Raw genomic sequence first — 12,216 nt, forward strand, 5'->3', positions numbered from 1 at the left:
GATTCACATTATTCAGATTCAGAAATTGCCTGTATGCTAGCATTTCAAGAAGGATATTTTTGAAAATTTAAAAAGAACCAAATACATAGCATGGAAGCATCATGAATGTGTTTCAGGGGCTAAAACCTTAGAAAGTAAAAAAGAGAAAGAAATGAAAAGTAAGTAGGTCATGTATACTAAAGTGCTAAAAATATTGAAATTTGATTTGTGACCGAGAGAACTATAAAAAAGTCAAGAGATATACAAGTAAATGACCGATGGAGCCTTTGTCAACAAAAAATATGCTTTCATAAGGCATTAAAAAGAAAGATAGATTTCCTGTGCTGTGCAGAATCTAGGGAAAAAAAATCATATCCTTTCAGAAATATACCTACTTATGCAGCAAAACAATGAAGTTCAGTTGTTCTGTAACCCAGTTCCTTTAATCTGCATAAGGGATGCTGACTGAGTTCACTCAACCAAATCACTACTGGCTTTCAGAATACAATCAACACATGCTTTTCAACAGTATTAATATAGCATGAAGCTTGTGCTCCTAATTATTCATGTTTTTGCATTCTGTTTTTTCCCCCTGCTGTAAAATATGCAAATTTACTTCTTTGTGTTATTTAGGTCCCACACAGGCCTCAACAGATCTGTTTGGAAGGAATTACAAGCCAACATCTGGATAACATGCTGTCAACATTTCAAGCTTCATTATTTTTATTAGTTTGGAATGCCATTATAGATTTGATATTAGGCTTTAAAATGCTTTTTATAAATCTGATGAAAACCTACAGTCTAATAAAATGGTGTACTGATAATTACTACTACCCAACTGTGTGCGCGCATGGGGGTGGGTATGTGTTTGCATGTGTGAGTGTGAGAGAAAAAGACTGAGAAAAAGCATGACAACTATAGAATACAAGAGAAATCACCATCTAGTGGTACTATTGAAAAATGCAGTTTGTTTTTGTGTAAAAACTAGCACCCAAGAGGATTACTTCAACTTCATTACTGAATGAAGGGTAGCCATTATCTCCTAACAACTTTAAAAAAAAAAAAAAAAAAAAAAAAACAGTGTCAGAGAGGACTGTTTCTTCTGATTTCTTCCTCCTTCCTGTGCAGTCAACTCTGACTGTAATATTCAGTGCCCAAAAGAGCTATTAACTCTATTTAAAGCATAAAAAAATCAGAAAGCAGCACTTCAAGAAATAGTTCATTTAATACAGTAACTTTTTGGTGTGCATCAAAAGTGTTCACCTACATTGGTGTAAGCTGACGTTTAAAGCATTCTTTAGATAAACAATATAAAAATATTTCCCCCAAAATCTCAGATTATTGTAAAGTTAGCATTAAATATTTTTAAACATAAACAAAATGAAACAGCAGTCTGGTTTTTGGAAAACTGGAACATTGGAAATAAGCACACAAACACTTACTGCTACATTAAAAACATATGTAAAATAAGCCCATTGAGGCAGAAAGTGAAAGGACATTTTGAGACACTATTTTTTTTTCCAACTGGCACAAAGCCCTGTGCATTTCTTTAATGTAACAGTGTATTTAAAAACACTGCAGCATCCTAGCCTTCCAGACTAGCACCACTAAAGCTCCTTAAATATTAACGAAAAACTGTGTAGAGATTCACAGGATTCTACCACACGTTACTAACAACTCCTAGAAAACAAACAGCAGCAGCAACACTAAGAGCTTACAAATCTCCTGATGTATTTAATGTTTGAGGTGTGTGTTTACATGGGAGAAACCAAAAAGCTATTAGAATTGCACTAATAAACTAGTAAAGGAATCACCCTTTAATTTGGAAGGATCAGTGTATTAAATTTACCTTTCATAACATACTCAGTCTTGGAGATTTTAACACTGCAGATTTCTCTCAAAAACAAGCATTTAAGAAGTTCCTTAAAACATCTGTAGAAACTTTAATAAGATCAGTATTTCATGTACACTAAAGATCTTACTGTAAGACCAATTTAGATAAAGGGTGACAATGTGGGTGTCCCTTAATTCAGATATTCAAGTTATCCAATTCCTCTTTCCACAGCTAAAAAAAAAAAAGAAAAAAAGAAAAAAGACTGCATATGTAGAAAAAATTAATGGGAAAACAGAAATGGGGAGAAGGAGGGGAACAATATACATAACATTGCTCTTCAGAAAAACAGAGACAAGATTTCCAGGACTGAAGACTGACTTTTGTTGATCATTTTGCTTCTTTACCTCTTCAGTACAGATGACTTCCTAATTTGTTAAGGATGTTATTTTGCAATATAACTGCAGTAACTGAAGTTAACAAAGGGAAACATTCAGTTGGCTGCAAATCCTACTTTTCTCAGCCTCACAGCTGGGTGAGGATGCTCCTGCCTACAAATGATGATCCTGTATGAAGGAATTATAATACTGAATTAACTCAGTAATACATATACTGAATATATCAGAGTAAGGTTCAAATACCTCGCTGTAGATAAAACCAAAGTTTGTATGCCTTGCAGAGATTAGCTTAAAATAGGAAGTCACACTGGTCCACCAAAACTTGGACGTAACAAGAATACTTGCTATCATCATAATTTATCAAACTAGTTGTGCAATCTTTTTGCATCCTCTTAGGTTCCTGACTTTGTCAACATGCAGTAGCAATGAATTCTACAATACCGCTCATCTCAAAAAAAAAAAAAAAAAAAAAAAAAATCCACCTTTCATCGAATACCAGTTCTCTTATGCTTTCTTAATAACAAAGAAATATTTGCTTTATACTGTATTTCATCTCACTGGATGAAAAATGGCTGTTTCCCCCTTCCTTTTCTGAGAAGTTTCATATATTAGGCCAAATCTGACCACATTTGTTTTGTAAAACTCCTTCTCTTCAGACAGCAGCATTAAATATAAGGTATACTTTGGTTAATTCCACAGATCCCACACTTAACTACCACGAGTTCTTCTCCTTATTGGGAGAAGATTTCCAGATATTTCATTTCTTATGTCTATGACTGTTTATGTTCTCTTGAGAGGAAACATAATGGGCAAAAATAATGTTTGCTCCAATAGAGAAAAGCATAACAAATAGTTGCTAATATAAATTTTGTTTACTAGTTCTGTATGGCCTTCAAGGATTTATGAAAGCATAGTAGGGAAAAGGGAGGCTTAGGGAGCAGAAGTATTACTTTATTATAAAATTTAGATTATTGAATTCCTAACAACCCTTCTCACCATGGTCACAGCCTCTCTGCTTCACTGACAATCATTTCACTCTGAGGAGAATCCTGTGCCCGCTTTTCTTTTCTTTTTTTTTTCCCCCTTGGATACTACTTTTGAATCTCCTAAAAATTCTCCATCAAGATTGTCCAAACTTAGAAAAAATCCTTTAGGTAACAATCAAGTGCTTCCTGCAAGTCAACAATAATATTCCTTATCATGTGTTGACATGGTTTGTCATCACGGTTTAAAGACAGCTTGGCCTTTAAACACAATTAAAAAATAAACAAAACATACTTGAACTCAGGTATGGTCAAAGGTGCAGATGAAGAATTACTCAAAGATCAGCACTGTCTGTAGATACTAGTGACGGAGAACACGACCATCCTGGCACCCGGGGTCCAGAGCGCACGAGGTTCTGCAACCTCCTCTCCCCACTCCAAGGGTTTGGCTGCCTGTGCCCAAAGCCAGCGTGCTGTGATGCAGTCTTCAGCACTTGGACCAGGGTCTGGTGGGCAAAGAGCTGTGGGAAGCCTTGTTGGGGACCTCTGCCCCTTGGCTCAGGAGTTACATTTAAGCTCAGGCCCTTGCTCGTGATCCCTGCATGGGCTACGCCGAAGAGATGCCTATGTCTGCTCTCGTACCTCAGTGACTCTGACCTGCTGACTTGACTGCCTGGCCAGATCTTGGACCTGCCCTGTCACTATGGACTTGTCTGGCGATCACCAGACTCTTGAGACCTGATGGGATAGTTGTATGTCAAATGGAAGTGCTTAGCACTAACCTGTCTTCTATGTGGCTAGCAACAGTAAGAATGGATGGCAGACTGGCATTTATTTTACATGGTAAAAGCCTCAAAATACAATAAATTCCTCCAAAATAACTATTCTTCAAGGTCCCCAACCTAACTGGAAACAAACAATAGCATTCAGAATGTTAACTTTAAAAGCCTTTTGTAATGATCAGGCAAACTCCTGAAATAAATTTTCATAACACTGCAACTGATTCACCCTGTAAAACCTACTGTGTGTGTTGAGCATATCCCATAAGCCTCTCTTCCCTTTCCAGAATAATAATTTTGCCAGTTACAGAACAAGTATTACTTTTACAACTTCACAAAGAGATGAGACGACCAGCACCTGGGAAATAGGTGAACTGGTAGTTAGGCATAAAACTCTTTTAAACATTTTTTTATATTTATTTTACATAGAGTGAATTACTAATTCTTTTTTCTTGCCTCCCACACATGCAGTATTTCCCCCAAATGGGAGGAAATGGTGCAAAATTGTTTTTGGTGCTTCACAGGTTGTCTTTCCAGTTGAAGAACTTCATTCAGAGATTGAAATTACAAACGTGTTGATATTCTGCAAACAAAAGTAGATTCTGAATATCACAATATATAACATAGCTTGCAGGAGTTAAAAAAAAAAAAGGGAATACCAAACGTAAAAAACTAATCCTCAAGATTTGACATGGTGATAGTTCCAATGGATCTTTCTCAAGAAAGTGTTGAACCTTCTTTCCCCTTTTTTAAAAATTAGATGATACAGAAGGAGATAAAGTAATTAAATGTGGTTAGGAAAATCACAATTATCTACATATAATTGTGACACTAAGTACTCACGCTACATTACTGCGTAGACTTCTTTGATATGGTAATGGCCATGGGCATTTGATTCTTTCTTCATAAGTCTCTTCAAGACTTCCAGTAAGAGGTATGGCTTATATTATCAGTGGTGCATGGTGTGAACAAAGCCTTCCAAGGGATTTGTGACAGACAAGCTCTCCTGATCACTACAGTGGAAAACAGGAGCAAGTATCCCCTGAGGATGCTTTTCTTCTCTTTTCTTCAGAAAAGGGAAAGAAAGCATTTCCTCCCTTGTCTACGGAACATTAGCAAACCAGGCTTTCCATTCTTCTATGCTTTGGATGAAAGACTGGGTTTAGGAACCAACTTAAAACATAAGAAATTAAATTCTCATCCTATTGAAGACTTTTCACTGCCTAAAGCTGTATTCACACTAATAACCTGGAGATGCAGTTGTAAGGATGGCTCTCCTATAACTTAGTAAGATTTGTTGAAGACATTTAGTGTTGGTATTCTTGACAATTTTACTCCCAAGTTTAAAAGTTTCAATAGCTCCCATTTGAGTAATAAAAAACAAACCAGCAGAATAGTTATGTTTTTTGGACTGCCCCTATTCCTAGATAAACAGAGACAAAACTTCTAGATAAGTAGCTACTTGAGTGCTGACCTAGAACTGCCTCTATCTAGCAAGATAGTGATATGCTCCACTAGCAGAGCTGATGGCAATTCTTTTGCCAAGTAAAAGTAAGGCAAGATGAAATTACAGTCCGTTTTGTAGTAGTCTGCAAAATTAACTGTTGTACTAGCAAAAAAAAGAGAAAGCTTAAGCATAGTTGATATTTCTAAAGTTTATATTTAACAGATTGCTTTAATACACAATATGAACAAAGTTTAAATAATCAGTGATAGCACTTCAGGAAAAAAGAATGAAGCAAAACTGAATTTAGAATTGGGACCACTAAGATTATTTTTGCAGCACCTAAGAGACATTTGGTGCAGAACTCTCTGCCCATTGCAGAATTTGAAACTCAGGGAATATTTCTAAAATGGTCACCAAATCTTTCTGAGATCAAAGTGTGTGTCCTTTAACTTCTCTACAATGCAAGCGCTGGAGTGATTTGATGTAGCCGTCAAAATAAGGGTGAGAAGACAAAGTGCAGAGGAAAAAAATCTCATGGAGGACAACTGTTAAACATGACATCACAAAGAGTCACAGATGTGACACCAGTTCTATTTTAACAACTGGTAGGTGGTCTGGGATATTTGCTTTAATGGAGAAAAATTACAATGAATTTAAGTGCTCCTAATAAAGCTTTCGTATTATTAGATTTTGATAATCATGACTTAAACATCGAGAAGTCTCAAGAAGAAGCAATGCTTAAATAGAACAACACAATAAGAATCCTGACAAGAAAAAGTCAGTAAATCAGAGCAGCAGAAGCTGAATATTGATGATGACAGGTTTGCAAGGAGGAAAACATGAATTTTCAAGTGGCGAAAAAGAAAAGGATCAGTTACAACACAATGGCAATAAATTCTTTTGTCTTCTGCATGCTTGAGACTTCTTACAAGACTGTGGAAGAGCTTACTTAAATCTGAAAATTTACCCAGTTCACAGGTTAAGGACACTACAGTTTCATTTTTGAATAACAAAAAGACCTCAAAAAACCTAAACTGCTTAATTTTCATCAAATTAATCAAGAGTCAAATTCTGAGACAGAACATCTACATTCACTATATGACTAGCTATACAGAGATGCTTTGAGGCTTTTAATATAAAAAGACTTTGGGGGACATACTAAAAGGAGGGAACCTGAAAAAATAGTCCTCTAACAGCTGCAATAAGATATTCTCTTCCCTCAAATCTAATCATAAAGCTAGAATCCTCAACATTGAGCTTACTTGTTCTGTAAGGAGGTAACTTTTCCTTGCTCACAATATGACAGGAAAACAAGAAACATCTTCAACCATCTCGAATAAGAGTTTGTGCCTATTCAGAAAATGGAATATGAGGAGAAAAAAATACTTTAGGTATTTAGTCCAAATGATTATATTAGGAGTATGCACTCCTTTGGAAATAAAAGTGAGAATTCTGAATAATTTTTATCATAGCTTCTGTTACCTCTTTTCATTTTGTCTAAGCACCTCAAAGAAATCTTTACATTTCAAAGACGACAAGAACCATTTTATACAGCTGCATCACTTACCCACAATAACAAATCCATCTGCTTCTCTCTCTGGCACTGTAACCTTCTTTGAATCTTGGCTTTTTCGGAAGAAGCTGAACATAGCCTCTTTTTTAAAGTTGTTATCTAAAATGAAGATAAAAAACATTAGATAATTATAAAACAACAGAATTCAGCATAAGAAGTTGGCACCATTCCAAAAGCTAAATACATTGATGTTACAGTTAAGTGTAGCAATTGACTTTCAATACACACACAAAAAAGAGTAAACTACAAAAGGTTTTTCTATGAAGTTATGAATGGAGGCAGAACCATAAAAAACCTTCAATCTTTCTAAAGAAAAGTGAAAGGAAACTTGCTTCAGTGTTTGTCAAGCACATTTCCGTATTCTCATATAGCTTCCGCTACTTCAAATTGTCATTACACAAACTTTCTTAGTTTCTTTCAAACTTTCTTAGTCAGTTCTAAAGCATCTAAACTTTGAAGCCCAAAGCACGATCCTATAGGAAATGTATCTTCATAGTGAAGTTGTACTTGAATGGAGCAAATTACTCTAGAGATTTTCAGCCTTAATTGTTGTGCATTGGTTTAAAAACAAACAAAAACAAAAACAAAACCTTATACAATATTAGCATAGTCCCTAATTTAATTTTTCCACTTCGCAGAGACAGCTTAACACTTGGGTGTACTTGATTATGAGTTACTACTGATTCCATTAAAAGAAACTGTAACATAATCAAGCAAATTTTGCGTAACAGTAATTCACTAAAAGAATCTTCCAAAGTGGCTAAGAACTCTCAATTCGCATCAAATAAAACAAAACAATACAGCATAATTTTAACGGGATAAAAATGTTAACTGCAAAATATTATGCTCAGGATCTGTTCTCTCTCAAGACTGGAAGATAATATTGAAGCAGTTTTGAACAGCTTAAAAAAGGACAAATTAATATTAACAAAAACCCTATGACTATTAGCCAAAGATAGCCAGCTCTGCCAGCTTTTACAAAAGTGCAACAGCTATGAACCACACCATAAATTTGCATACAAGCAATACATTCTTCTAAGCAAATTCTCTAACTATTCTAAGCTTTAAGATACAGACTCTAAGATAAGACATACAGAGGTTTCACCTCTCCAAAAACTTACGAAAAACTTCATAAGCTTCATTCCTGTGATGAACAAACAGGACCTCAATAAGCTGAACCTGTAAATGGGTGCTTATTTAGAGCATACATAAAACACCTACTTTCTATTTGCTACCTACATTGCACTGGTTTCTGTTGAATGCAGCAACATGTCACTCTCCGCTGCCTCCTCCAGCAACAGCAACACGAGCCCACAGATCTGAGATAATCAAAAAAGGAAAGAGGCTCTCGGTCGCAGTAGCTGCTTGAACATTTGCTTTCCTCTAGCTCACAAGTAGAGGTGCAGACAAGCACCCCGAGTGCTGAAATCGGACAGCTGGGCAACAACCTATGTAGCAGTTTGTGAAGTGCTTTGAATGAAAGGTGCTGTGCAAGTGTCAAATGCAAAGATAAAGTTTTAAAGGAAGGTACATAAAGCTCTTCTCTACTAAAACACCAATATAAAATATGGAAAGTTGAAAAATGTCATTTCAAGTGTGAAATGGTTAGAGGAAGAGAATCCTGATTTACTTTGCAGATACCAGCACTTAAAGGAATAGGGAAGGACAAAGCAACAATGTTTTAAACAGACCTCAAGTTTTGATAACATTATTTCAGACTAAATTTAAAGAAGAATCTTTAGAAGCAGTGAAACAGAGAAGAGTCCTACCACTTAGTGTTTGTAAAAAAAAAAAAAGAAAAAATCCTGGATTATTTTCCAGAATTCCTCACTTCCTACCCAAATTTTAATGGTACTATAAGCAAGATTTTTTTGTCCTAGCCAGTTGCCTGTAGCAATTTACTTCACAGTCCACACCGATTATTCACCATATATAAACTGCCGCACACTCTGCTGTTAAAAGTGATATCAAATACTTCCACAAACCAAATCATAGAAAGTCCTATATGAAGTACAAGCTTTGGCTTTCAGGAACAATACATAAATAGTACACAGCAAAATCAACTACAATTCAAAGAGTGGAATGATATCTGAGAATTAAATGCAAAATACTTAGAGGCTGGCCAGCTACTGTTTGCTTGTGCGGATGCACTGGAATTTTTAGCAACCCAATAAACTACACTGACGCACACAAGAACAGGCTAAACTATCCTGTCTCAGGTAGGCATTAAAAAAAAAAAAAAAATACACAAAAAAACCCCAAACCAATAAATGTTACTCATCCTCACCTTACTCCTTTTTGCTGGTTTTCTTACCTTAACACTTGAAATACTAATATGCCCAGTTCCATGGAGATTACACAGTAGAAACTCCTAATTACCTCATTTATTCCTTGCCTTCCCCCCACAGCAACCCCCACGTCCTGGCTCAACACATGGCGCCAGCAACATATTCCTTTTTCAGCCCTTAGGGAATAAGTCTTCTCCTGCTACCAATTAGGGTTGTCAGTCCCATAGTTCAAGTGGTAAAAACCTGTGCTGTAACGCTCAAGAGTCAGGTTTCGGCTCCAATAATGTATGAAGGACAGGCAGTTGTGGAACACTTTAAAATGCAGTTTTACCTTCTTCCTGGGCATACAACAACAAGAAGCAAAATCAACTTGATGTGTAAAATCTTATGGGTACCCTTAGTAAAGATTTTCAGATTCCAGACAGCGACTTAAAGTGCCAGAGCTGTGGTTGCCCCATGCAATCACATTTTTTCCTCTTTGAGATACACGTACAGTTTTCAGTACTATCAAACAGTGTTCCTTTTCCTTTCTTTCTTGCATATACCAAGGAAAGCATCTTATTCAGTATACATGTAATGAAGGTACAAAGGAGTTGTACAGGAAGCCATACCTTTGTCATCTTTTAAATCCTGCATGTAATGTACATGAACTTCAGAACTTAAAAAAAAAAACATAAAAACAAAAAAACCCAGATGTTTCAATTCTAAGCCAAATTAATGTTACGAGAACTTTAACATACTAGATGTTTTCCTTTTGCTGACAGAGGGCAGGCCTTTCCAAATATCCCAAATGTTTTAAAAACACAAAATTCACTTGATCTGTATAGGGCTTCATCTTTATTTTGTAGTTTATGGTTTCTGAAGTAGGTTTCTTTAACTGAATTGCACTACCTGCGGTATTTCTCAAAAACAAAACAACATCCCTGTTTGCTTGAAAAAGAAAAATAAACACAAAGCAAAGCATCCCATAAACTCAGGCCTCAAGTTCTTATTGAATGAAACCACTGGTCCAGAAGGAAGAAAATAGCATATGTTGTATTTTGTGGTTGTGAATGTTGGGGAGGTGGTAAGGAATCTGCATATTAAAAGACGAATATGCTTTATGAGGCTCTCTCTTTCTCTGGTGTTCACCACTTAGACACAAAGCTAAATCCTAAATCACACAGATCCACGTAACTCATATGAAGTAAGGAGCATGCCAAGTATTACTTGCAGTATTTCAATATCTTTGCTGAACGCAGTCATTAAGTTTAAGCTTAACAAATATCCACTAAAATAATGGGGGGGGGGGGACACACAGACAAAAAAAAAGTAGAACAGTATAAAGTACGTACATATGTAAAGGAGAAGTTCTAGATGGGCAACACTGATGTTGGCTCTCTTAAGAATTTTATCAACTGTAGTACTTCAAAAGTAAACATAAACCTCTCAAGCAATGTGAAACATAACTGCTAAATTTCTTGAATTACATGTTAAAACCAGAACAAAGCCCCTGCCCAACAAAGAAACACTGAGCTGCATGGAAACAGTCATGCTCTTGAAGATAAGAACACAGTTTAAGCACTTGCAGAATCAGGCTGAAGTTTTACTACTTGTAGATATGATGAGGTTTCAGTTAACGAAAGCTGAGAACAACTGGTTTTCTGCACAAGTTTAACTTCAGATTAAAAACTAAATTTGAAGTTTATGGACCTGGATATGCATGGTCATATAGAATAGAAATAAAAGAATTTAAGTTGTTGGGTTTTTTGTTTGTTTGTTTGTTTTTTTGAAGCTGACAACACAAAATGACAGAAAATACATCCACCATTCTGGGATAGCACCACAGTCCTGCAGTAATGTCTCCCATATAACACAGCACTTTCCCTCTCCAGATGGGATTAATTTTATTTCTATAGGAGACCTGAAATTGAATTCACTGCCTAAAGATAAAAATCTCTCTTGATAGAAACAAGCAATTCCCTTCTCCTTATGTTTCACCCTCACCAAAAAGTGAACATAATTTTTTCTTCCTCCAATCTCAACCGCTGATAGTTAAGAATAATGCTTTTGGCACCACTTCAGTCATTAGCCAGCAATAAACTGTGAACTATAGCAATTCTGTGGAACTACACAAAATATTTCGCCTTTATGTGAGGCTCTGAGAACATACATACGATTGGACAAAGATGAGTTACAGAGCTGTACAAAGGGGTCAATTCGTTCCTTGTGCTTTTTGTCAGTCTCATTTGACAAGAAGCATGGGTGACCTTAGAGTCAAACCAGTATGTTGCATCCAATAAACTTTTTGTATACAGTGATGATCCTGGCATATTCAGCAATACTTTTCAGCTGTTTTTCCAGGATGCTCATAGTGACAGGAAGAGAAAAGTAATTTAGTATTAAAAAAATGCCAACAATGCAGCCTAAGATACAGAGAGGAGGCCAAGGACTACAGCCAAGCAGAACTGCAGTGGCATTCTCAGTAATTATCTGAACAATGAAATGAGGTCAGAACAATGTACAAAACGATCTTAAAGAATCCAAACAACTTGACATCTAGCAGCTTAAGCTATATAATCTATGGAAGGAGAAAACAGAGGGCACTACAGAGATTCTCAAACCTCTTCCATATTAGTATCCACAACGATTCACCAATAAAGTAGCAGTATGAAAAAGAGCAAGATGTTTACAGCCCTGTACAACCCTGCTTGTGACATGAAAACAACCAATTTAAGAGTCAAGAATATGCATGTTAAAAAGGTCTCTCTGTAACACTGAGAGAACAGTTTAAAAGGTTCTTGCCTAGTATAAGTTACTGTCTGAAGAAGAAAAAGCACAACAGATCATTTCTTTTATTCTTATTAGTCATATATCTTAAGCTTATGCTTCTTGAAAGCATGAGAAAGGAAAATAAGTATCAACAAATACAAAAAAGGGAAATACGTATAAAAAACAC

The 12,216-nt window shown here is 35.9% G+C and overlaps 1 protein-coding gene across 1 annotated transcript in view; it reads right to left on the reverse strand.

Annotated features, from left to right (window-relative positions):
* UMAD1 (UBAP1-MVB12-associated (UMA) domain containing 1) overlaps positions 1-10,626 on the reverse strand; it is an 81,094-nt gene extending 70,468 nt beyond the window's left edge. Inside the window, exons 1-2 of the mRNA XM_067291658.1 lie at positions 10,613-10,626; positions 6,985-7,089 (exon numbers count right to left, since the gene is read on the reverse strand). Of these exons, the coding sequence (XP_067147759.1) occupies positions 6,985-7,066 (82 nt within the window). The 5' untranslated portion in view covers positions 7,067-7,089; positions 10,613-10,626. The remainder of the gene's footprint in view (positions 1-6,984; positions 7,090-10,612) is intronic.
* Positions 10,627-12,216: the final 1,590 nt, after the last annotated feature.

This window comes from Apteryx mantelli, chromosome 2 (genome assembly GCF_036417845.1).
Source record: "Apteryx mantelli isolate bAptMan1 chromosome 2, bAptMan1.hap1, whole genome shotgun sequence".
In the NCBI taxonomy this organism is placed as follows: Eukaryota; Metazoa; Chordata; class Aves; order Apterygiformes; family Apterygidae; genus Apteryx; species Apteryx mantelli.